This window comes from Leiobunum rupestre, chromosome 3 (genome assembly GCF_980474605.1).
Source record: "Leiobunum rupestre chromosome 3, qqLeiRupe1.1.hap1, whole genome shotgun sequence".
Taxonomy (NCBI): Eukaryota; Metazoa; Arthropoda; class Arachnida; order Opiliones; family Sclerosomatidae; genus Leiobunum; species Leiobunum rupestre.
The window spans coordinates 60025586-60052552 of NC_143386.1; the positions used below are offsets into that span (position 1 = coordinate 60025586).

The 26967-nt window shown below is 33.7% G+C and overlaps 2 protein-coding genes and 1 long non-coding RNA gene across 3 annotated transcripts in view; 1 reads left to right on the plus strand and 2 right to left on the minus strand.

Moving 5' to 3' along the window:
• The first annotated feature begins 2417 nt into the window (after nucleotides 1–2417).
• Nucleotides 2418–3075, plus strand: LOC149953497 (uncharacterized). Its single transcript, XM_090169822.1, has 2 exons — nucleotides 2418–2468; nucleotides 2584–3075. The coding sequence occupies exons 1-2, from the start codon at nucleotides 2457–2459 to the stop codon at nucleotides 3073–3075; spliced, it is 504 nt and encodes a 167-aa protein (XP_090025948.1). The 5' UTR covers nucleotides 2418–2456.
• A 3338-nt stretch (nucleotides 3076–6413) lies between these two features.
• The window catches only part of LOC149953498 (uncharacterized), an 87096-nt gene continuing 66542 nt past the window's right edge, over nucleotides 6414–26967 (minus strand). The window contains exon 3 of the long non-coding RNA XR_016480088.1: nucleotides 6414–6436. This is a non-coding gene — a long non-coding RNA (uncharacterized LOC149953498). The remainder of the gene's footprint in view (nucleotides 6437–26967) is intronic.
• LOC149953499 (uncharacterized) lies at nucleotides 25709–26904 on the minus strand. Its single transcript, XM_090170255.1, has 3 exons — nucleotides 26856–26904; nucleotides 26253–26755; nucleotides 25709–25808 (listed from the first exon to the last, which is right to left on the minus strand). The coding sequence occupies exons 1-2, from the start codon at nucleotides 26865–26867 to the stop codon at nucleotides 26264–26266; spliced, it is 504 nt and encodes a 167-aa protein (XP_090026381.1). The 5' UTR covers nucleotides 26868–26904; the 3' UTR covers nucleotides 25709–25808; nucleotides 26253–26263.

Genomic DNA, 26967 nt, shown 5'->3' on the forward strand with positions numbered 1-26967 from the left:
AATATAAAATTAAATAAAATAAAATCAATAAAATATAAAATTAAATAAAATCAATAAAATAGAAAATTAAATAAAATCAATAAAATAGAAAATTACATAAAATCAATAAAATAGAAAATTAAATAAAATCAAATAAATAAAATAGAAAATTAAATAAAATCAATAAAATATAAAATTAAATAAAATCAATAAAATAGAAAATTAAATAAAATCAATAAAATAGAAAATTAAATAAAATCAATAAAAACAGATATAAATGAATAAGAATCCATAACAAATTCAATTTAAATAAATTAAAATCAATTGCAAATCTATTTAAATAAATTAAAATCAATTGCAAATCTATTTAAATCAATTAAAATCAATTGCAATATGATTTAAATCAATTATATCAATTTTAAATCGATTTAAATCAATTGAAATCAATAAAAATACGATTTAAATCAATTAAAATCAATAAAAAATACGATTTAAATCAATTAAAATCAATAAAAAATACGATTTCAATTAATAAAAATCAATAAAAAATACGATTTAAATCAATAAAAAATACGATTTAAATCAATAAAAAATACGATTTTAATCAATTAAAATCAATAAAAAATACGAGTTCAATCAATTAAAATCAATAAAAAATACGATTTAAATCAAATAAAATCAATAAAAAATACGATTTAAATCAAATAAAATCAATAAAAAATACGATTTAAATCAAATAAAATCAATAAAAAATACGATTTAAATCAAATAAAATCAATAAAAAATACGATTTAAATCAAATAAAATCAATAAAAAATACGATTTAAATCAAATAAAATCAATAAAAAATACGATTTAAATCAAATAAAATCAATAAAAAATACGATTTAAATCGAATAAAATCAATAAAAAATACGATTTAAATCAAATAAAATTAATAAAATATACGATTTAAATCAAATAAAATCAATAAAAATACGATTTAAATCAAATAAAATCAATAAAAAATACGATTTAAATCAATAAAAAGTGAGATTTAAATCAATAAAAAGTACGATTTAAATCAATAAAAAATACGATTTAAATCAAGTCCACGTTACTCTAGGGCTATCAATATTATTAGGTATAATCTACCACGTTCTTTTTTCCAAATACAAATTTTGAACAACGATAGATGGCACTAATACGTAGCGAATTCAGAAAATATTTTCCGAATACTAATTTTGAACAACGATAGATGGCACTATTACGTAGCGCATTCAGAAAATAGTTTCCGAATACTAATTTTGAACAACGATAGATGGCACTATTACGTAGCTCATTCAAAAAATATTTTCCGAAAACTAAATTTGAACAACGATAGAAGGCACTATTACGTAGCGCATCCAGAAAATATCTTCCGAATACTAATTTTGAACAACGATAGATGGCACTATTACGTAGCGCATTCAGAAAATATTTTCCGGAAACTAAATTTGAACAACGATAGATGGCACTATTACGTAGCGCATCCAGAAAATATTTTCCGAAAACTAAATTTGAACAACGATAGATGGCACTATTACGTAGCGCATTCAGAAAATATTTTCCGAATACTAATTTTGAACAACGATAGATGTCACTATTACGTAGCGCATCTATATAATATGCTTGCAACGAATTTTGAAGCTAATCCCAAAAGGTGGTCATTGTTAAATACATTTTAGGGCCCCTAAGAGGAATTTTGTGGCCCACTTCGAATTTCAAAGTTGGCTATTGCCGATCGGGCTTACCCCTTGGCGCAGCCCTACCAATAAAAAATTTGGCATTTTTCAAAGCCCTATTACCGAAATTAAAACGATTCTGTGCGCCATGTATTTGTCGTTGGCGGTGGGAAAAACAAGAAGTTGCGAATAGGAACCGATCACAAATTATTTATCGCAGTAAGGGGGATTGGTACAAGCGTTACTAAATTTGATGTCAAGTATCATAATTCTATATCGGAATCTAAATTATCAATTGTTTTAATTTAAGCTGGCAATTTTAAACTTGTTTTACTTATTTATAATAGTATGATTAATTTTCTAGAGGTAAAACTATAAATAAATTAACTTAAGTTTGTTTTCAATTTAATAATTTAATTTAATTAATGTTACTCTTCCTTACGACCGTGTTACTGAAGTGTTTTCATAACCAAATGAAAACTACAAACTAATTACGGTTAATTTAAACCTTCAAATCAAAAGTTAGAATAGCTAGACATATCATCATTGCACCAAAGACCCCAATTTTAGATTTGGGGAAGAGATGGCAAACACAACAGATAAGTTATCAGATGCATTTAGTTTATCCAATTAAAGATATGAATAAAATGATTATTTGATTAAAGGGTGGAGGGAGGTCGAGCATGGTATAAAAAGGGTGTCGCATCTCCCGACGAGCACCAGATCTTCCTGACATCTTGTATCTTCCAGACGATCAACTTCTCATCCTTCAACATGAACTCTTTGGTGAGTAGAAACAATCTTGCTTCAAGATCCTTTCAGGGACAGATCATTGTCCGTGGGTCTGTCCACTCCGCGTTACTATAGGATATGTCATCAACGAATGGTTCTTTTCCGACAGGTTTTGGCTTTGACGGTCTTGGTGGCCATCGCCGGATGCTGCTCGGCCGCTGACGTCGGGCTTCCTGATCTCCTGGGACTCGGTCTCGGAGTCTTGTCCGGTGGTCTGGGCAAGGGCCTCGGTCTCGATGGGGGTCTGGGCAAGGGCCTCGGTCTCGATGGTGGTCTTGGCAAGGGAATCGGTCTTGATGGGGGTCTTGGCAATGGCCTCGGTCTCGGAGGTGGTCTCGATACGGGTCTCGGAGGTGGTCTTGGCAAAGGCCTCGGTCTCGGAGGTGGTCTGGGTATCAACAAGGCTATTCCCATCCCGGAAGTGTACCTTCGTTTCGGAAAGACCTTCGGTCCCGCTGGTCTCGGAGCCTCTTTCGGCAAAGACGTCGATCTTGGATTCACCCGATTCGGAGTGGACAAGAGCTTGGGTCTTCCAGTTCCTCAACTCGGAGTCTACAAGGGCATCAACACCGGATTTGGTTCCGGCATTGTCTACGGTTAAACACCACAAAGGTATTTATCTTCTCAGCATAAGTCTTTGGTTACGCGGAATGTAAGTGTGCCAGTTGAGTTTGTAACTTCTCTATCTGCTGGATAGTGGGGTTTTCCCCGAGCTCTTCGGTTTCCCTTTCCATATAAACTTGCCGATTTAGCTGTAATAGTTAGTGTAGGGAGCTGATGACTCGCGTGGCATGAAGGGCTTGCCACCACCCTCCTTCGCAATTTAGCCCGGCCACCGTTAATTGGTTTCACAAATCTCTAGTTGACTTAATCCTTGGGTACTAGTTTAGCTAATTATTTTTATTATTATTATTAACTGTGGCAAAGCATAAGTCCAACGCTTGGATTAAAAATTTATTATTATTATTATTAACTGTGACAAAGCATAAGTCCAACGCTTGGATTAAAAATTTCATATTTTACTTCCCAGAAACGCAGTTTTGTTGGGTATGACGTCAATTGAAAGTCACAACCAGCTACCAGTAATAATTTCGCTTAACTGAGTCAGTTAAGCGAAATTATTACTGGTAGCTGGTCAGTTAAACTGACACACTTATATGGACTGTAATTATTAACTTATGCTCCCACAGAATCGAATATTTAATTATGTCTCTAGAATTTGTGTCTAACACGAACCAATGTCTTTTGTTTTCATTAGCCCAGCACCGGATCCACAAATCTCATCAGTCAACTTCCGGTTTTCATATCGCGATCATGTTATGCAAATTGTCAAAAATCTATTTGAATAAAAGTTTCACTAAATTATGCAGTTAACCAAAAGTTCTTTGATTTTTCTATATAATAACCTTACACAATAAGCGTTGACTTTCAGAACAGAATCTCCTGACCAGTGGTATTTTTGGGACACTGCTCTGGACTTAATTAGCCAAAATGAATTCCGTCGTCTGGCAGCACCGTTCAACTGCCTTTGAGATGAATAAAAATGTCTATCTCATGGTAGCACCATGGACTAAAATTTACAGTCCGTGGTAGCACCAAGAATGTATTTATTTATACTCAGGGAGAATGAATATGTCGAGACTATCGACGGACACGTTGAGCCCCTAACCCCGTCACGCTAAGGGTAGGGGGGAGGGGAAAAGGAGGCGGTCATATTTTTTGCGTCCTCGCAGCAGCGTTAATCGCGTCGAAAAACGTCATTTTTAAGAACCAATGAGATTGCAGTATTATTTGATTTTATTAAAGCGGAGGAGCATACCGGGGGGCCCAACGGATGGAATTGGAGAAGCGCTAAAAATAATAATAATAATAATACATTCTAGGTAGCACTGTATTTTCTAGAAATCTTCAGATATCATAGTTTACTTACAACGGAAAACTTGACATAGAAATTAATATATTTAATTTTCAGTGCATTTAAAAAATCAAATTAAAATTAATTAAATCGATTTAAAAAAAACCCGAATATTCGTTTAACTTACGAATATCTCTTATCTATACGAATAATCGTTTTAAAACGATTATCCGTTAGATTAAAACGATTAATCGTAAATTCGAATAATCGCCTCTTATAAATCTATTAATCGAATAGTCTTAATATGTACGCCGCACAAGTCTCGCAAATTTGCGGCATTTTTGGCGGGAAATCTCGGATCACATGATCGTTTGCATATTTTCGATTAACCGAGTTGATTTTCGAATTGGGATTTACTATTCGATTCGGTTCTTAAATTCACTATTCGCCCACCTCTACTTATTTTGATGGTATGCGTCACTTTTATTTATAGCAAACAGTTAAAATTTGGTTTGTACTTCCCAAAAACTGCCGTAGATGGCGACACCATAAATAAATATTAAATATAAATTAGTAAATAATAAAAGGCCTTAATATTTCAGTTCCATTCTTTACTTCGTGTTCACAAATATTTCCAATAAAATATTTCGCATTTTTCAAAACCCTATTACCCAATTTAAAACGATTCTGTGCGCCATCTATCTGTCGTTGGAGGTGGAAAAAACAAGAAGTTGCGCTATGGAACCGATCACAAATTATTTAACGCAGTAAGGGGTGTTGGTAAAAGCGTTACTAAATGTGACGTCACTGAAATGCGACGTCACGTACCATAATTCAATGCCGAAACCTAAAGTATCAATTAATTTAATTTACACTTGCAATTTTAAAGTAATTGCTTTACTAATGTATAATAATGCGATTCATTTTTTAAGGTAAAATTATAAATTAAGGAACTTAATTTTGATTTAAATTTAATAATTTAATTTAATTAATGTTACTCTTCGTAAGACAGTGTTACTGAAGTGTTTTCATAGCGTTAATTTACAAACGTAGCTCGAGTTATGCCTTTTTACACACAATCCTAAAACAAGCTGGTCATTTCCAATTTTAGTGCTTTTTGGCGATATCCGAATTTAAATCTACAACATTTTTTTTAATTACGACCGACTTGGTTGAAAATTATGTTTTTAGTTAGTACTGATCATTTGTGAACTACGTTTTCGGTTTTCTTATGAAATTTTAATTTCAAATGAGATTTGTGGCGTGTCACAATACCCCCTCCCCCTCCTACGCATTTGCTTAACTGACACACTTATATGTACTGTAATTATTAACTTATGCTCCCACAGAATCGAATATTTAATTATTTCTCTAGAATTTGTGTCTTACATGAACCAAAATCTTTCGTTTTTTAAGCAGAGCACCGGATCCCCAAATCTCATCCATCAACTTCCGGTTTTCATATCGCGATCATGTTATGCAAATTGTCAAAAATCTATTTGAATAAAAGTTTCACTAAATTATGCAGTTAACCTTACACATAAAGCGTTCACGTCCAGAATCTCCTGACAGGTAGTAAATAATTAAAGTTAATGGTAAATAATATATTTCCATTAATTATTTACAGCATTTAAAACTTAAACCTACATTTATGGAGATAAAAGAAATGATCTTCTAAAGTTTACCATTAATCACTTTTTACCAATATTTACCATGATTTAAAACTATTTACCATTATTTACCACTTTTTACAACTATTTACCATTATCATAAACTAACGGTTTTACGGATAGGGAAACCGAAGAGCTAGAGGGAAATTCCTCTAACAAACTCAACTCAGGAGTGGTTCAGAGTTTTCACCCAGTGCCACATTTATTACCATGGTATATTAAATAATATACCATGAGGTACACCCTTAAGATCTTATAAGCTTAAAAATAAAAGTTTTAAAACTAATTCTCAAGTACCACTAAAACATTGGTTAAAATAAAAACAAAATTTATTTCGGAAATTTTGAAAATCAATTAGAAAGTGCAAGTACAACAAATTTGTATTTTTGGAGAACTTCGAGTTGAAGGTGAGAATGAATTACAGGTGGGGTGAAACGGCATGATGAACTTCATTCTAATAGAGAAATAAAAACAAGAATTAATACAAAATAAAATGAGAAAGTAACGAATAAGAGAACTTACTGGAGAATAATTTAACCGAGGGTGATTCCTTTGTCGAGACCGAGGGACTTTCCGATGGCCAAAGGGATGTCGATGTTCTTGCTGGTGCGGATGTTGGCGAAACCCAATCCGAGGTCCTTGCCGAGACGCAGGTTGATACCTCCGGGTCCGATGGTCTTGCCCAAGTTGAGTCCGAGTCCCTTGCCGCCGCCGAAGTCCAAACCGAGACCCTTGTCCAAGGAGAGTCCGCCGGCGCCCAAGCCGATGCCCTTGTTGAGGGAGACCTGAGGCATGGGGATCTCGATGCCCTTGCTGATTCCTTTGCCGAGGCCGAGACCGGATCCAAGACCAAGACCAGATCCAAGACCAAGACCAAGACCAGATCCAAGACCGACACCGGGGTATCCGTATCCGTAAGCGGGTCCTCCGAATCCTTTGTTGAATCCGATGTTCTTGCCGATGCTAATTCCTTTACCGTGGCCGAGACCAAGACCAGCTCCGGGGTATCCGTATCCAAGACCGGATCCAAGACCAAGACCAGCTGCAGGGTATCCGTATCCAAGACCGGATCCAAGACCAAGACCAGCTCCGGGGTATCCGTATCCAAGACCAGATCCAAGACCAAGACCGGATCCAAGACCAACTCCGGGGTATCCGTATCCGTAAGCGGGTCCTCCGAATCCTTTGTTGAATCCGATGGTCTTGCCGAAGCCGAGTCCTTTGCCGAGGCCAAGGGAGAATTGAGCGCTGCTCATGGCGACAGCGGCCAACAAAACAATGGCGAACTGTAAAATACATTGAAATAAAAAGGTTAAAATGGTTAACGTTTGAAAAACGCACACTTTTTTCGTTAGGTGATACTTACCAAAGAGTTCATTCTTGAAACTTTGGTAGGAGAGTGTGAGAAGTTGTTGAGACTGTGAGAACAGGAGCTGAATGTGCTTTTCGATGGGACAGGACCCCTATTTATACGGTTCGGGGAGGCCCGGAGAAGGTAGCCCATTGTTCGTAGGATCCTCCCCCTCTTTGCAATTCGCGCTGCAAATGGGGGGGGGGGGGGGTAAGGAACGCGTTCGGGGAATCCCTCTGGTTTGGGAAGTTGGGCTGAAAGAACACCTTAAAGCCAGAACGACTTAAATATTTTTATAAAGCATTCTACGTTTATAATGTCTATTTTTAACCTATTTTATAAACTTCAAAATTGATCCCTTTGAGAAATAAGGCACTATCACCGGCCAATTGCTAGTTTAAAGATTAGCTGGGCCAGTTTAAAAATTAAATGCTTGGGGTGTTAGTGGCCCTGGTGACCACTTAATTAATTCAAAGTTTTTTCCCTTCAAGATTTATAGTTCTTTATTTAACACTCCAAAATTTTGAAATACCCATAATAACTAACCTACTAAGCCTACACCCTAGCACATATTGTCAAGAATAGATAATTTGACCATAAATTGTGAAAGTCCGATTTTGAAGGTTAAAAATGGTAAGTGGCCAGTGACCAGTTTTTTAATTAAACTACCTAGGCTCTACTGGCCACAGGTCCAGTTTAAAAAAATTCCTTATTTCTCAGCCTGATCTGAAGTGTATGAACTAAATACTTTTAAAACGCACTTTAAAAACGTTTGTTTAAACTTCCGATAATATTTGAAGTTCACTTATGAATTGTCTAAGCGCTTGTTTGAGAATACGCTGAAGCACGTTCAATCTTGAAGAAGATTTTAAATCGCTTTTGATAAGGTTTTTGATTATTAGATTAAATTTTCTAGATACTCATCATTACTATAAGAAAATTGATTATATCATAAATAATTTTTTTAAGTTATACACCCGGCCACCTGATTTAATGGTATTTAAAGTCGCTAGAGACTTGAGCCTAAGGTGGTGCCTTGGGTAATAGCCTAGCTGAGTATTATATTAAATTTAATCGAATCAGTAATTTCTATCTAAGTCAAGTGGCTTTTCAAAATATTGAATTCCATTTATTAATGATTAGCCATTTTTTTTCAATATTTAAAAAAATGTTTTAATTTTAATATTTTACCTCTCAAGAATTAATTCCACATAAATTGGAAATCATTGTGGTTATTTTGATACATTTGATTCTAAAAATGCCTCCATACTTCATATTATTACATATGAACTGATATTAAAATGATTTTTGTTTCAAATTATGTAAAGTATAAAAATCTTAATTTTTATATAAAGTGAAAAATGTCACGTGAATTTGTAAAGTATTGGATATTTTTGGGACACAAAAACCATCTTGGAAATTTTATTTTAGAGAACGAAAAATGTTGCCGAGCCAAAAATGTATATTACAGACTAATACCAGTTCCTTGCCTTTGACTGTATTAGAATCTATGGAAATATAACAGTGAAAAGTACTAGTCTGTTACCATAAGTGTATAAATATTCTCAAAATAGGTGTGAAAGTTCCTTACTTTACTGAACGTCCTTTTTAAATTATTACTTATCAAGCATAATTATAGATTAATTATATGAGTATATGCATAAGTGTATAATATTTTAACATAAGTGTGACACTTCCTATTTTTCACACGCAAAAGGTTTACTGAGAGCTATTCACAAAACAGACTGCATTACGGGCTTCGTCGCCGTTTTGCGTCCGCTTGCTAACGCGTCACACGTAGCCTTTGATAGCGCCTCGCTAGGGGGAGATTTTCTTCTGGTGGTGACGTCACATCGTCATACTAGCTCTTAGTAAAATATTCCCCAAAGTTACAAACTAATGGACAATATTATAGACTTATGGTATATGTTATTGCATGTATTAAAGCAATTACTGTTTACTGAAATAGAAGCTGTTAAATAAATGATCTAAAAAGTTTCCTAGAAAGATTATTCGCGTCGTCCCAAAACCGTTTTGGTCTCTTTTAGTTTATTGAAAAATAGTTGGACCGGTTCTATTAAAACTTTGATAGTGTTAAATAAATCTGGAAATATTTTTCAAAAAATGATGATAATTTTAAATATAATATATTTCTTTTCGGTTTTAAACAAATATTATGAAAATGAAATGGATACAGTTGGAACTACAAAAATCGTATCAAAACATAAAATAATAGTTAATTTATTATGTCCAGAAGTATATGATATCCAGCCAAGTAACAATAATAATCAGCTAGGCTAATATCTAAGGCACCACCTTAGGCCTAAGTCATCTAGTGACTTTTAATTACTTTAATTTAGGGGGCCGGGTTACAACGCGTAAAATAATTCAGGGTAGTCGCTTTGTTAAATTATTACATCGTTAAAATAAGATTATAAATAAGTTAATATCTCAGAGCCACCTAGTTCTATTTGAAACTTTAACCACTTTTAATTTTTTTCTTATTTAGTTAGAAATCTAAATTTCGTAAATAGTCCTAAGCATGCCATTTTTTCAAATCATTGTTGGATTTCAACCTGGTCCAATAATAAATAAATAAACCCGGATTACAACCTGGTAAAATAATAAATAATTAAACCCGGATTCCAACCTGGTCCAATAATAAATAAATAAACCCGGATTCCAACCTGGTCCAATAATAAATAAATAAACCCGGATTCCAACCTGGTCCAATAATAAATAAATAAACCCGGATTACAACCTGGTAAAATAATAAATAATTAAACCCGGATTCCAACCTGGTCCAAAAATAAATAAATAAACCCGGATTCCAACCTGGTCCAATAATAAATAAATAAACCCGGATTCCAACCTGGTTCAATAATAAATAAATAAACCCGGATTTCAATCTGGTCCAATAATAAACCCGGATTCCAACCTGGTCCAATAATAAATAAATAAACCCGGATTCCAACCTGGTTCAATAATAAATAAATAAACCCGGATTTCAACCTGGTCCAATAATAAACCCGGATTCCAACCTGGTCCAATAATAAATAAATAAACCCGGATTCCAACCTGGTCCAATAATAAATAAATAAACCCGGATTCCAACCGGGTCCAATAATAAATAATTAAACCCGGATTCCAACCTGATCCAATAATAAATAATTAAACCCGGATTCCAACCTGGTCCAATAATAAATAAATAAACCCGGATTCCAACCTGGTCCAATAATAAATAAATAAACCCGGATTCCAACCTGGTCCAATAATAAATAATTAAACCCGGATTCCAACCTGGTCCAATAATAAATAATTAAACCCGGATTCCAACCTGGTCCAATAATAAATAAATAAACCCGGATTTCAACCTGGTCCAATAATAAATAAATAAACCCGGATTACAACCTGGTAAAATAATAAATAATTAAACCCGGATTCCAACCTGGTCCAATAATAAATAAATAAACCCGGATTCCAACCTGGTCCAATAATAAATAATTAAACCCGGATTCCAACCTGGTCCAATAATAAATAATTAAACCCAGATTCCAACCTGGTCCAATAATAAATAATTAAACCCAGATTCCAACCTGGTCCAATAATAAATAAATAAACCCGGATTTCAACCTGGTCCAATAATAAATAAATAAACCCGGATTTCAACCTGGTCCAATAATAAATAAATAAACCCGGATTACAACCTGGTAAAATAATAAATAATTAAACCCGGATTCCAACCTGGTCCAATAATAAATAAATAAACCCGGATTCCAACCTGGTCCAATAATAAATAAATAAACCCGGATTCCAACCTGGTCCAATAATAAATAAATCAATCCGGATTCCAACCTGGTCCAATAATAAATAAATCAATCCGGATTCCAACCTGGTCCAATAATAAATAAATCAACCCGGATTCCAACCTGGTCCAATAATAAATAAATCAACCCGGATTCAAACCTATTAATATATTAATTAAATCAACCTGGATTCCAACCTGGTAATATATTAATTAAATCAACCTGGATTCCAACCTGGTCCAATAATAAATAAATCAACCCGGATTCAAACCTGGTAATATATTAAATAAATCAACCCGATTTCCAACCTGGTCCAATAATTAAAAAATCCACCCGGATTTCAACCAGGTAATATAAGTCAAACTTGTTTCAAAAACATTTGTTTAACTGATTATTACATCAACCCCATTCAAAAATTGTCATTATCCAACCTGGTCCAATAATAAATAAATCAATCCGGATTCCAACCTGGTCCAATAATAAATAAATAAACCCGGATTTCAACCTGGTCCAATAATAAATAAATAAACCCGGATTCCAACCTGTTCCAATAATAAATAAATAAAACCGGATTCCAACCTGGTCCAATAATAAATAAATAAACCCGGATTCCAAGCTGGTCCAATAATAAATCAATAAACCTGGATTCCAACCTGGTCCAATAATAAATAAATCAATCCGGATTCCAACCTGGTCCAATAATAAATAAATCAACCCGGATTCCAACCTGGTCCAATAATAAATAAATCAACCCGGATTCAAACCTGGTAATATATTAATTAAATCAACCTGGATTCCAACCTGGTCCAATAATAAATAAATCAACCCGGATTCAAACCTGGTAATATATTAAATAAATCAACCCGATTTCCAACCTGGTCCAATAATTAAAAAATCCACCCGGATTTCAACCAGGTAATATAAGTCAAACTTGTTTCAAAAACATTTGGTTAACTGATTATTACATCAACCCCATTCAAAAATTGTCATTAACAAATCATGGTTATTCAAAATATTTAATAAGCCCGTTGAAAACATAATTTAAAAAGGAAATACTATGTCGAAGCAATGTTTTGAACCTTATTAATCCAGTAACTTCAGGATTTCACACCGAAAAAATTATTAATTTTTGTATGCATTTTTATTAAACAACATGTGAAAATTCTCCAAAATGTGTTTTACCGCTAATATCAAAAGTATAAAAATATTTCTTAGTTAGAGGTAATACTGCTACTGTTGTTGAATCGCGTCTATTGAAAACGGCTTCGAAGGTATTTTTTTAAATTTAAAACTTCCGTTAATATCTACTATCCTCAGAACCGTATCTGTAATAATAATTTAATAATGAGCCACACAGGCCTAAGTCCACGAAGCCAATTACCGGTGGCCGGGTTAGATTGCGTAGGAGGATGGTGGCAAATTGGATTAATAATAGTTATACCATTATTAATCAAAGGCACAAGCGTTACTAAATGTGACTTCATTGAAATTCTACGTCACGTAACCTAGTTCTATACCAAGAACTAAATTATCAATTATTTGAATTTACACTTGCAAATTTATACTTGTTTTACTTATTTTTAATAGTATGATCAATTTTCTAGAGGTAATACAATGAATAAATTTACTTCATTTTGATTTCAATTTAATAATTAAATTTAATTTAATTAACGTTACTCTTCCTTACCGTGTTGCTGAAGTGTTTTCATAGAGTTACCTTTATTTAAAAACGTAGTAACTGGGGCTACATAATAGCTAGAGTTACAGCTTTTTTAAATTAAAGTGACGATAGTAAAATAATAGACCGTGTTATTATGACTGAGAAACAGGATTTCCAATTTAAATACTTTCAACTACAAGAATTACACCAAGGATCGTCGTTACGTACATTTCAACCATGGTTGTCTTAATGTCATGATCGACACAAACTCGTTACTATGGTGACGAAAATACGCCGTACCTGCACCACACATTTGAATGGCAGAAATGAAAACTAAAAAATAAAGGTTAATTTAATCTTTCAAATCAAAAGTTAGAATAGCTAATAGACATATCATCATTGCATCATATAGACCCCAATTTTAGTTTTGGGGAAGAGATGGCAAATTCAACAGATAAGTTATCAGATGCATTTAAACAATCCAATTAAAGATATGAATAAAGTGCTTATTTGATTAAACGTGGAAGGGGGAGTCGAGCATGGTATAAAAAGGGTCTCGCATCTCCCGACGAGCACCAGATCTTCCTGACATCTTGTATCTTCCAGACGATCAACTTCTCATCCTTCAACATGAACTCTTTGGTGAGTAGAAACATTCTTGATTCAAGATCCTTTCAGGGGCAGATCATTGTCCGCGGGTTACTGTAGGATATGTCATCAACAAAGGGTTTTTTTCCGACAGGTTTTGGCTTTGACGGTCTTGGTGGCCATCGCCGGATGCTGCTCGGCCGCTGACGTCGGGCTTCCTGATCTCCTGGGACTCGGTCTCGGAGTCTTGTCCGGTGGTCTGGGCAAGGGCCTCGGTCTCGATGGGGGTCTTGGCAAAGGAATCGGTCTTGATGGAGGTCTTGGCAATGGCCTCGGTCTCGGAGGTGGTCTCGATGCTGGTCTCGGAGGTGGTCTAGACAAGGGCCTCGGTCTCGGAGGTGGTCTGGGCATCAGCAAGGCCATTCCCATCCCGGAAGTGTACCTTCGTTTCGGAAAGACTTTCGGTCCCGCTGGTCTCGGAGCCTCTTTCGGCAAAGACGTCGATCTCGGATTCACCCGATTCGGAGTGGACAAGAGCTTGGGTCTTCCAGTTCCTCAACTCGGAGTCTACAAGGGCATCAACACCGGATTTGGTTCCGGCATTGTCTACGGTTAAAACCACAAAGGTATTTATCTTCTCATCAAAAGTCTGTGATTACGTGACGCGTAAGTGTGCCAGTTAAGTTTGTAACTTCTCTATCTGCTAGAAAGTGGGGTTTCCCCCGAGCTCTTCGGTTGCCCTTTCCATAAAAACTTGCTGGGTTAGCTGTAATAGTTAGTGTAGGGAGCTGTTGACTCGCGTGGCATGAATGGCTTGCCCCAATACCACCACTCTCCTACGCATTTGCTTAACTGACACACTTATATGTACTGTAATTATTAACTTATGCTCCCACAGAATCGAATATTTAATTATGTCTCTAGAATTTGTGTCTAACAAGAACCAATGTCTTTTGTTTTCATTAGCCCAGCACCGGATCCACAAATCTCATCAGTCAACTTCCGGTTTTCATATCGCGATCATGTTATGCAAATTGTCAAAAACCTATTTGAATAAAAGTTTCACTAAATTATGCAGTTAACCAAAGCTCTTTGATTTTTCTGTATAATAACCTAACACAATAAGCGTTGACGTCCAGAATCTCCTGACCAGGGTTCCGAAATTGTATTTAACATGTGCTAAATAATGGTAAATATCGTTATGATATAAAATGGAAAATAAAGGTCAATAATGATAGATAATGGTAAATAATATATTTCATTTAATTATTACAGTATTTAAAACTTAAACCTGCATTTATGTAGATCAAACTTTAACTTGCTATAATTTTTGATTTCACATATTATTTACCACTATTTACCATTATTTACCAGTGGTATGCACAATGTTCGAAAAAAAGTGATATTTTTGGAACAATGCTCTTAACCCAATTAGCAAAAATTAATTCCGTCGTCTGGCAGCACCGTTCAACTGCCTTTGAGAGGAATACAAATTTCTATCTCATGGTAGCACTGTATTTTCTAGGAATCTTCACAGTTCATAGTTTTAGATAGAAACTAAATTGTTTAATTTTTCGTGCATTTAATAACTTCAAAATAAAAAAGAAATATTAAATTGCAGAATAATTAAAAACACCTTTTTTAGGTAAATTATGCATATTTTTGACCTCAAAAATATTTTTATTTGAGAGAGGAGTTAACAGACAACGTTGCCAGTTCCTGAACTTAAATTATCGTAAAAGAATAAAAAAAAAATCGATTTCAGAAATAAATTATAGCATGCTTGAAAACTAGTGGCAAATTTTTATTTTGTGTGAAATACTGTCTTCAAACTTTTGAAATAACTTTTTTTATTTTTAACTTCAATAAATAAAGTTCGAATGATTGAAACTTATGTTTAAAAGTCACATTTTCAATAATTATCGTACATTATCGTACGCGTAAGCGAAATTATCGAAAAATGTGTATTATATAGTAAGCCATTTTCCAGAATTTATCGACTTGTATGATAATTATCGTACGTTGATAACAGATGAAGCTAGGGAATTGACTCGTTCGTTCTCAGTAACCTAAATAAGTTCTTGAATAGACGTGGAATATTTGGCGGCAAAATGAGAATGGGTGGTTAAAATGTCTTATTTTTCTTCCACCATTACAAAAATGTTGAATTTCTGTACCCCATGGAAAGCTACAAATTCTAAAGAAAACCACTTTCTTTCTACTGACGAATTCAATTGTCAAGGTCATTCGACCCCTCGAAAGGATTAAAAAAAGCGTCCAAGACAGTTGGCGAATTTTCCGCGACTAAAAGGTTGAGTTCAAAGTTCGTATAAGCACTATCGCTCGAGTTGCTAATAAATCAGCGTCCATCCAACACGGAAATCACCCCTTTTAACAGGACGCTGACAGTTCGGGGTGAGTGGGATTAAACTTCGCTAAGTAGGTGGGTAGAGTCAGCTCGCCCAGATTTCAACTTGCAAGCTCTGACTATTTAGTGAGTCTCGATACATATTAACGGCATAAGTGTCGAATGAACATTTCGTATAAGTGTGTCACTTCTCCAAAATACCACTTTTTTTCGAATATTGTGGGTACCACTGGTAAATAGATTTTCATAATAAAAAATAGATATAAATAATTGTAAACAGTTTTAAATAACGATAAATAGTTTTAAATAATGATAAATAGTTTTAATTCATAATAAATAGATTTAAATAATGATAAATTGTTTTAAATAATGATAAATAGTTATAAATAATGATAAATAGTTTTAAATAGTGGTAAATAGTTTTAAATAATGCGAAATACTTTTATACAATGGAAAATAGTTTAAATAATGATAAATAGTTTTAAATAATGGTAAATAGTTTTAATTAATAATAAATAGTTTTAAATAATGATAAGTAGTTTTAAGTATTGGTAAATAGTTTTAAATAATGATAAATAGTTTTAAATAGTGGTAAATAGTTTTAAATAATGATAAATACTTGTATACAATGGAAAATAGTTTAAATAATGATAAATAGTTTTAAATAATGGTAAATAGTTTTAATTAATAACAAATAGTTTTAAATAATTATAAGTAGTTTTAAGTATTGGTAAATAGTTTTAAATAATGATAAATAGTTTTAAATAGTGGTAAATAGTTTTAAATAATGATAAATACTTGTATACAATGGAAAATAGTTTAAATAATGATAAATAGTTTTAAATAATGGTAAATAGTTTTAATTAATAACAAATAGTTTTCAATAATGATAAGTAGTTTTAAGTATTGGTAAATAGTTTTAAATAATGATAAATAGTTTTAAATAGTGGTAAATAGTTTTAAATAATGATAAATAGTTTTAAGTATTGGTAAATAGTTTTAAGTAATGGTAAATAGTTTTAAGTAATGGAAAATAGTTTTAAATAATGATAAATAGTTTTAAATAATGGTAAATAGTTTTAAATAATGGTAAATAGTTTTAAATAGTAGTAAATGGTTTTAAATAGTGGTAAATTGTTTTAAGTTGCATTTTGAGTTATGGAGAAAGTATTTTTCATTTTGAGTTATGGAGAAAGTATTTCGCATTTTGCATTATGAAAAAAAAAAGCATTTTGAACAACAATGTTAAATACCACTTCGGAGCCCTGCCTGGAGCTATTTCTAGAATAACCCAACCTACTAAATACATTATTAATGCTGGAAAATTTCTGTAATTTTGTGTATTGTTAGTAATATCATAAGTGCACAATTACGTTGCGTGTGACAATAGACCCATGATGAAAGTTGGGGGGCCGAAAATTAACATTTTTACCTGGCAACTCAGCATTTGGACGGAACATCCGTTCCTTACTTCCGCCTGTATATTTCAATGGCGGTCACGTGGTTCAAAACGTCACAAACAGGATGTTCCGTCCAGAGGTCTCACTTAAGCCTCGTCTGCGGCCCCTCTTTTGTTATGGGTCTATTCTATTTGTTCCCAAGTATGTCGTTAATTTTACATCACTTCACAGCTCTCTATCCATTGTTTATTTCTAACCGGCACACTTAGTAATAATAATCAACTAGGCTAATACCTAAAGCACCACCTTAGTGAACTTTTAAAGCCATAAATTCAGGTGGCCGGGTTACAATGCGTAGGAGGGTAGCACTTAATACCACGTGAGCCAACAACTCACTACACTAACTATTATCGTTAACTTATGGACTATTTTTATTATAGACGCATTCACATATTGCATACAGGGAAATATGCAAAAAGGGGCGAAATCCACCCGAGGTACCTTCCTATTTAATAATGTTTGAGGTAGATGGTGACACTATAAAATTTATGAAAAATAACCTTTTTTCACAAAGTTATTAATTAATTACTAAATTATAGTACTTCAAATTCTTATTAAAAATATATAATTTTTGTAATTTAAATTAACAATTAATTTAAACAGTAGTTAACACTCTCCGCCATAGATGGCACTATAATACAATTTTAAACTATCCAATCAGGGAAGATAATTTTGTATTTTAAATCTCGACAAAACCGTTCTCCACTAAAAACTGGAAACTTTCAACCAATCGTTGAAAATCAAAATTATGACGTCATGTTTCTATCAGAGTGCCATCTACTAGCAAATAACGCCATCACCACGTTACCTCGGATTAATTTTACCCCTTTAAAGTCGTCTTTGCCCGTTAAAAATTGTAAATCGATCTATACACTTATGTTAAAAGTTTAACCGTGAGGATTTTTGGTTAAAAACTGTCTCTTAGGGATGACATTCTTTGAAACAGTACTTGTCACCGTGTCACGGGTAAAACCCAAAGACCATACACTGAGCGGAGCCAAAGATATCCACTTCCCCCCCACCGTAGTGCTTTTAAAGTAAGTGGAGAGCTTCAAACAATTGTCCGCGAAAAGGGGTCCGAGGAAGCAGCTCCAAATTCCAGATCAGAAAATTGCTGCGATTAAAGAAACGCGTAAAGTGGCCTTTCAAAGAGAAGGGGGTGCACCTGGTCCACGTGAGAGGGGCCGAGGGGTCACGGACGGGGTTAAGCGCGCCGTTTTCGCCACCACGTGGAGAGGGTTCCCTGCAAGGCTGTTCCATTCAAACGCTCTTTCCCTAAATTCTTTGTGGAGACAGGCAGGGCCAGAATTTTCCATGCCTTCGTTTCACCATGATTGAGTAAAAACATTTTAAGCAATCTCTAAAATGGCCTATTTGGTCTTTCATGCACCGATATGGGTACAAACGATACCGTTTTATTCTAATTTTTCATTAAAAAAAAGTTTGCAAGAGCATATCCCAATATGTTTCTTTTCATTTTACGTGATACATATTTTCTATCGCGAATCGAATAGTTAGTTAATCGATAATTTTCTAATTTTTTAAGTTTTTCCTGAAAATATTTTTCTGTTCACACATTTGTTTCTAATGAAAATTGTTTTAATAAAAATTTTATATAGGCATAAATTATTTATATCATTTATACTATTTGCTGTTTCTAATTTCATCGTAGTATTTTTCTAAAAATCTCAAAAATCAATAGTTTTATTGTAAGTTTCTGATATCCTTAAATACACTCGATTTGGAAATTAACTACGAAATACAAGTCGGTTAACTCTACCAGGGAATTCCTACTTTCTTGTAAATATACGGCAGCGTTTTCACGTTCACGTCTTCTAAATAAAATGACACCATGTTAGAAAATGGCCGATATTTAGACAATTCTATTTATATTTCAAACAAATTTTTCTTTAAAGAATTTTTAATATGAAAATAAATTGTTTCGAAATTAATTTTTTTGTTACAAACAAATTCAAAAAAGCTATCAATTTAAAATTTTTATGTTTCATGTCAGAGATACATTTTTAAGTATTGTTTTTAAAACTAACATTTTCCAATTTACGTATCTCTAAACTTAAAATTACATATTTTAAATACATTATCATGTTCCCCGAGGGCTTAGACTTCTACGATTTCTATTATAGACTTTCCAGGATTTCCGGGAAATTTTTTACTGATTACCAAAGATTTCACTTGATTCCAAATGTTTTTGATTGTTAAAAAAATCTTATGATTTATACGATGTGCATTAAAGATTTAAAAAAAAATTGGGAATTTTTCTAGTGTTGTAACCACCGCTCGGAAAATTTCCCATTAATTACCGCGGTCTACTTTCCAGAAAATTTTCCGAATTTTCCGAAAAAAATAAAAATTAGGTTTATATTCCATGATTTGGTCGAATCTAAAAATAAACCTAAGCCTCTAGACTTGGCTAGAAGGAAAACCCTTAAAAAGACATATATTTTTAATATTTTATTTTCCCAATTTCCGGACACATTTCCGCAATTCCGGAAATTTTATCGTATTTAATATTTTCGGAAAATTAACAACTCAAAATTTTTCTGATAATTTTTGCTTTCATAACATTATTTTCGATCATTACTTAATTTAACAAATTTCTTAAGATTCAATAATCTATATTTTATAAACGTACTCCCGGGTGGTGCCTTGCCTGTTAGCATAGCTGATTATAATTATTATTATTTATCAAGTCGCTGAACCCTTGGTTTTATCCAATCCATGTCATAACTTATATTTATAAGTTATGACATGGATTGGGTAAATACATCTGTTTTAAATTGGTAAATATTTGAAATTGAAGAGGTATACGACAAAATCAGTGACTTTTTAGGCGTATTTTAGATTTATTTTTAATAAAACTCTTTTGTTTTCGATTGTGGTTCGTACAACCAGGAGTGTATAAGATACATCTTATGTGTAAAGTATGAAGTTCCCTATCCTACTAATGTTATTGGCCTGAAATTTGTCCCTTCTTAGGTAGAGGTCGGCGTTCCGATATTCATTATCCATTGATAAAATCAAGAATGTATTTATTTATATTTAGGAAGAATGATTATGTTGCGACAATCGCCGGACACGTTGAACGCCTTTCCCCCGTCTCGCGCGGGGGGAAAGACAAAACGTCACCGGCGTTTGATTACCGTCGCGTGAGGTGACGTAAATTTTAAGCAGCCAATGAAATACTGGGACTATTCGTTTTATTTTAAGCGGAGGAGCGTACTGGGGGGACCAACGGGTGGATTGAGAGAAAGGCTGAAAACCGTCTCGACATAGACATTCTCCCTAGGTATAAATAAATACATTCTTGATCATTTCTTTGAACAATTTTTTGTTGACTTAAAGTATACTTAAGGGATAAATGAATAAATTTCGAATAAAATAACTGATTTATTCAATAAAATTTTTTTTCCCAAATAATCGCCAAATTTCGTGGATAATAGACCCATGATAAAAGTTGGGGGGCCGAAAATTAACATTTTTACCTGGAAACTCAGCATTTGGACTGAACATCCGTTTCCTTACTTCCGCCTGTATATTTCAATGGCGGTCACGTGGTTCAAAACGTCACAAACAGGATGTTCCGTCCAGAGGTCTCACTTAAGCCTCGTCTGCGGCCCCTCTTTTGTTATGGGTCTATTGTTTTATCCACACGAAATATGGATAAATAAAATGGATAAATTATCTACAAGGATAATTATTTTAAATAATCCCCCAATTTGTAGATAATGATTGGAAACATTAAAAAATGCCGTTCTCTATTCTTAGTCTGATTTTCCAAAACGTAAAGAGGGGCAAAAATTCATCATATATCGAGTTTCTAAAACTATTTCAGACGGAAAATGATTTATTAATTAGTACGGTTTACATGTTTAGAAAAAGTTATATAAAGAGATTTAATAAAAACTTCTGGTATAACGAGTTACATTTTCGTTCAAACGTTGCACGAAAAATGGTCGAGATTTCGCACACTAAGTCATTAAGAAAATAAGTCGTAATTCTTCAACAAAAACCCGCAACGAAATATGTCCATTTATAAAGATATTTAATCTTAATATTATCATTTAGTTTTTCGTAATCAAAAGGATGTGTAGGAAAATTATTTGATTTAAATTTTTGGAGGTAAAAACCATCTGTTCTTTAAAACATATCCAACAATGATTTGCAAACATTACGGGCTTAAGACTATTTACGAAATTTAGAATTTTAACTATATAAGAAAATATTAATAGTGATTAAAGTTTCATTAAAATAGAACTAGGTGGCTCTGAGATATTTAATTAATTATAACCATATTTTAGCGATGTAATAATTTAACAAAGCGACTGCCCTGCACTAATTTTAAACGAATAACATTAGCATGCAGGGCTTGCACCACCCTCCTACGCGTTGTAACCGAGTCGCTCGATCACTTAGGCCTAATGGTGGTGCCTTGGGTATTAGGCTAGCGGATTATTACTTAGCTGGATACTTATCTCTTAATATCATATACTTCTGGACATAATAAATGGCTAAAAGAGTTATAAAAACATTTACGAATTATTGCGTAAGTTAAAATATTTTCCTTTATTACATATTTAAAAACATTTTATAACTCTTTTAACTATTAGCGTAAGGATAGAACGAATCAATATCAATTTTTAATAATAAATGGCCCATTATTTTATGTTTTGATACGTTTTTTGTGTTTCCAATATTTCATAATATTTGTATAAAACCGAAAAGTTATTTTTAAAATTATCAAAACTTTTTGAAAAATATTTAAATATTTATATAACATCACAAAAGTGTTAATAGAACCTGTCATGTCAAACTATTTTTCACTAATCTAAAAGAGACCAAAACGGTTTTGGGGAAATTGGAGGAAGCAAAAAATCTTTATCGGAAACGTTTTAGATCATTTATTTAACAGCTCTTGTATTTCAGTAAACAGTAATTGCTTTAATATATGCAATAACCTTTACACATATAATTAATCTATAATTACCACCATAAGAAAATCTCCCCGTAGCGAGGGGCTTCAAAACGCTGCGTGTGACGCGTTAGCAAGCGGACGCAAAACTGCAACGAAGCCCGGAATGCAGTCTGTCTTGTGAATAGTAAACCTTTTGCGTGTGAAAAATAGGAAGTGTCACACTTATGTTAAAATATTATACACTTATGCATATACTCATATAATTAATCTATAATTATGCTGGATAAGTAATGTTTTAAAAATGACTTTCAGTAAAGTAGGGGACCAGTATCACTAACTTCCCAAGCATTTAATTTTAAACTGGCCCAGCTAATTTTGAAACTGGCGATTGGCCTGTGATAGTGCCTTATTTCTCACACTGCTCAAAGAATTAATATTCTTTGCACTGCTTGAGATATAGAATTCAAAAGGGATCAATTTTGAAGTTTATAAAATTGGTTAAAAATAGAAATTATAAACGTAGAATGCTTCATAAAGATATTTAAGTCTTTCTGGCTCTAAGAAGGTGTTCTTTGGCCCAACTTCCCAAACCAGAGGGATTCCCCGAACGCGTTCCTTACCCCCCCCCCTTTGCAGCGCGAATTGCAAAGAGGGGGAGGATCCTCCGAACAATGGGCTACCTTCTCCGGGCCTCCCCGAACCGTATAAATAGGGGTCCTGTCCCATCGAAAAGCACATTCAGCTCCTGTTCTCACAGTCTCAACAACTTCTCACTCTCTCCTACCAAAGTTTCAAGAATGAACTCTTTGGTAAGTAGCAACTAACGAAAAAAGTTTGCGTTTTTCAAACGTTAACCATTTTAACCTTTTATTTCAATGTATTTTACAGTTCGCCATTGTTTTGTTGGCCGCTGTCGCCATGAGCAGCGCTCAATTCTCCCTTGGCCTCGGCAAAGGACTCGGCTTCGGCAAGACCATCGGATTCAACAAAGGATTCGGAGGACCCGCTTACGGATACGGATACCCCGGAGTTGGTCTTGGATCCGGTCTTGGTCTTGGATCTGGTCTTGGATACGGATACCCCGGAGCTGGTCTTGGTCTTGGATCCGGTCTTGGATACGGTTACCCTGCAGCTGGTCTTGGTCTTGGATCCGGTCTTGGTCTTGGATCTGGTCTTGGATACGGATACCCCGGAGCTGGTCTTGGTCTCGGCCACGGTAAAGGAATTAGCATCGGCAAGAACATCGGATTCAACAAAGGATTCGGAGGACCCGCTTACGGATACGGATACCCCGGTGTCGGTCTTGGATCTGGTCTTGGTCTTGGTCTTGGATCTGGTCTTGGTCTTGGATCCGGTCTCGGCCTCGGCAAAGGAATCAGCAAGGGCATCGAGATCCCCATGCCTCAGGTCTCCCTCAACAAGGGCATCGGCTTGGGCGCCGGCGGACTCTCCTTGGACAAGGGTCTCGGTTTGGACTTCGGCGGCGGCAAGGGACTCGGACTCAACCTAGGCAAGACCATCGGACCCGGCGGAGTCAACCTGCGTCTCGGCAAGGACCTCGGATTGGGTTTCGCCAACATCCGCACCAGCAAGAACATCGACATCCCTTTGGCCATCGGAAAGTCCCTCGGACTCGACAAAGGAATCACCCTCGGTTAAATTATTCTCCAGTAAGTTCTCTTATTCGTTACTTTCTCATTTTATTTTGTATTAATTCTTTTTTTTATTTCTCTATTAGAATGAAGTTCATCATTCAGTTTCACCCCACCTGTAATTCATTCTCACCTTCAACTCGAAGTTCTCCAAAAATCTAAATACAAATTTGTTGTACTTGCACTTTCTAATTGATTTTCAAAATTTCCGAAATAAATTTTTTTTTGTAACCAATGCTTTAGTGGTACCTGAAAATTCTTATTTTTAAAACTTTATTTTTAAGCTTATGGATCTCATAGTATTTTTAAATAAGAATATACCATTATTATATATTTAAAGAATATACCATTATTATATATTATATTTAAAGAATATACCATTATTATATTTAAAGAATATACCATTATTATATATTTAAAGAATATACCATTATTATATATTTAAAGAATATACCATTATTATATATTATATTTAAAGAATATACCATTATTATATATTATATTTAAAGAATATACCAATATTATATATTATATTTAAAGAATATACCAATATTATATATTATATTTAAAGAATATACCAATATTATATATTATATTTAAAGAATATACCAATATTATATATTATATTTAAAGAATATACCAATATTATATATTATATTTAAAGAATATACCAATATTATATATTATATTTAAAGAATATACCAATATTATATATTATATTTAAAGAATATACCAATATTATATATTATATTTAAAGAATATACCAATATTATATATTATATTTAAAGAATATACCAATATTATATATTATATTTAAAGAATATACCAATATTATATATTATATTTAAAGAATATACCAATATTATATATTATATTTAAAGAATATACCAATATTATATATTATATTTAAAGAATATACCAATATTATATATTATATTTAAAGAATATACCAATATTATATATTATATTTAAAGAATATACCAATATTATATATTATATTTAAAGAATATACCAATATTATATATTATATTTAAAGAATATACCAATATTATATATTATATTTAAAGAATATACCAATATTATATATTATATTTAAAGAATATACCAATATTATATATTATATTTAAAGAATATACCAATATTATATATTATATTTAAAGAATATACCAATATTATATATTATATTTAAAGAATATACCAATATTATATATTATATTTAAAGAATATACCAATATTATATATTATATTTAAAGAATATACCAATATTATATATTATATTTAAAGAATATACCAATATTATATATTATATTTAAAGAATATACCAATATTATATATTATATTTAAAGAATATACCAATATTATATATTATATTTAAAGAATATACCATTATTATATATTTAAAGAATATACCATTATTATATATTTAAAGAATATACCATTATTATATATTTACCATGGTAATACACAAGACTAAATTTTAACCCAGGCAGCAAAAGCAACCTGCACTGGGTAAAAACTGAACCACTCTGGCGATGAGTTTGTTAGTTAGTTCGAAAGAATTTCCCACTCTGTTTCCCTCTGCATAAAACCATTAGTTTTCAATTAATGATAAATAGTGGATATTGAAACCCAAAAGAGGAATATATTAACTTTAGAAGATCATACTTTTCTAAATCTTAGGTTTTATCTCCATAAATGAACGTTTTATAAATGAATAAAGTTTTAAATGCTGTAAATATATTATGGAAATATATTATTTACCATTAACTATAATTATTTACCACCTGTTAAATACCATTTTGGAACCCTGGCCATCAGATTCTGAAAGTCAACGCTTAAGGTGTAAGGTTATTATACAGAAAAATCAAAGAGTGGTTAACTGCATAATTTAGTGAAACTTTTATTCAAATAGATTTTTGACAATTTGCATAACATGATCGCGATATGAAAACCGGAAGTTGACTGATGAGATTTGTGGATCCGGTCGTGGGCTAATGAAAACAAAAGACATTGGTTCGTGTTAGACACAAATTCGAGAGACATAATTAAATATTCGATTCTGTGGGAGCATAAATTGGGAAGTAAATTATGAAATTTCACATCCAAGCGTTGGACTTATGCTTTGCCACAGTTAATAATAATAATAAAAATAATTATCTGAACTAGTACCCAAGGATTAAGTCAACTAGAGATTTGTGAAACCAATTAACGGTGGCCGGGCTAAATTGCGAAGGAGGGTGGTGGCAAGCCCTTCATGCCACGCGAGTCATCAGCTCCCTACACTAACTATTACAGCTAAATCGGCAAGTTTATATGGAAAGGGAAACCAAAGAGCTCGGGGAAAACCCCACTATCCAGCAGATAGAGAAGTTACAAACTCAACTGGCACACTTACATTCCGCGTAATCAAAGACTTATGATGAGAAGATAAATACCTTTGTGGTTTTTAACCGTAGACAATGCCGGAACCAAATCCGGTGTTGATGCCCTTGTAGACTCCGAGTTGAGGAACTGGAAGACCCAAGCTCTTGTCCACTCCGAATCGGGTGAATCCGAGATCGACGTCTTTGCCGAAAGAGGCTCCGAGACCAGCGGGACCGAAGGTCTTTCCGAAACGGAGATACACTTCCGGGATGGGAATAGCCTTGTTGATGCCCAGACCACCTCCGAGACCGAGGCCCTTGCCAAGACCACCTCCGAGACCGAGGCCCTTGCCTAGACCACCTCCGAGACCGGCATCGAGACCACCTCCGAGACCGAGGCCATTGCCAAGACCTCCATCAAGACCGATTCCCTTGCCAAGACCACCATCGAGACCGAGGCCCTTGCCTAGACCACCGGACAAGACTCCGAGACCGAGTCCCAGGAGATCAGGAAGCCCGACGTCAGCGGCCGAGCAGCATCCGGCGATGGCCACCAAGACCGTCAAAGCCAAAACCTGTCGGAAAAGAACCATTCGTTGATTACATATCCTACAGTAACCCGCGGACAATGTTCTGTCCCTGAAAGGATCTTGAAGCAAGAATGTTTCTACTCACCAAAGAGTTCATGTTGAAGGATGAGTAGTTGATCGTCTGGAAGATACAAGATGTCAGGAAGATCTGGTGCTCGTTGGGAGATGCGACACCCTTTTTATACCACGCTCGATCC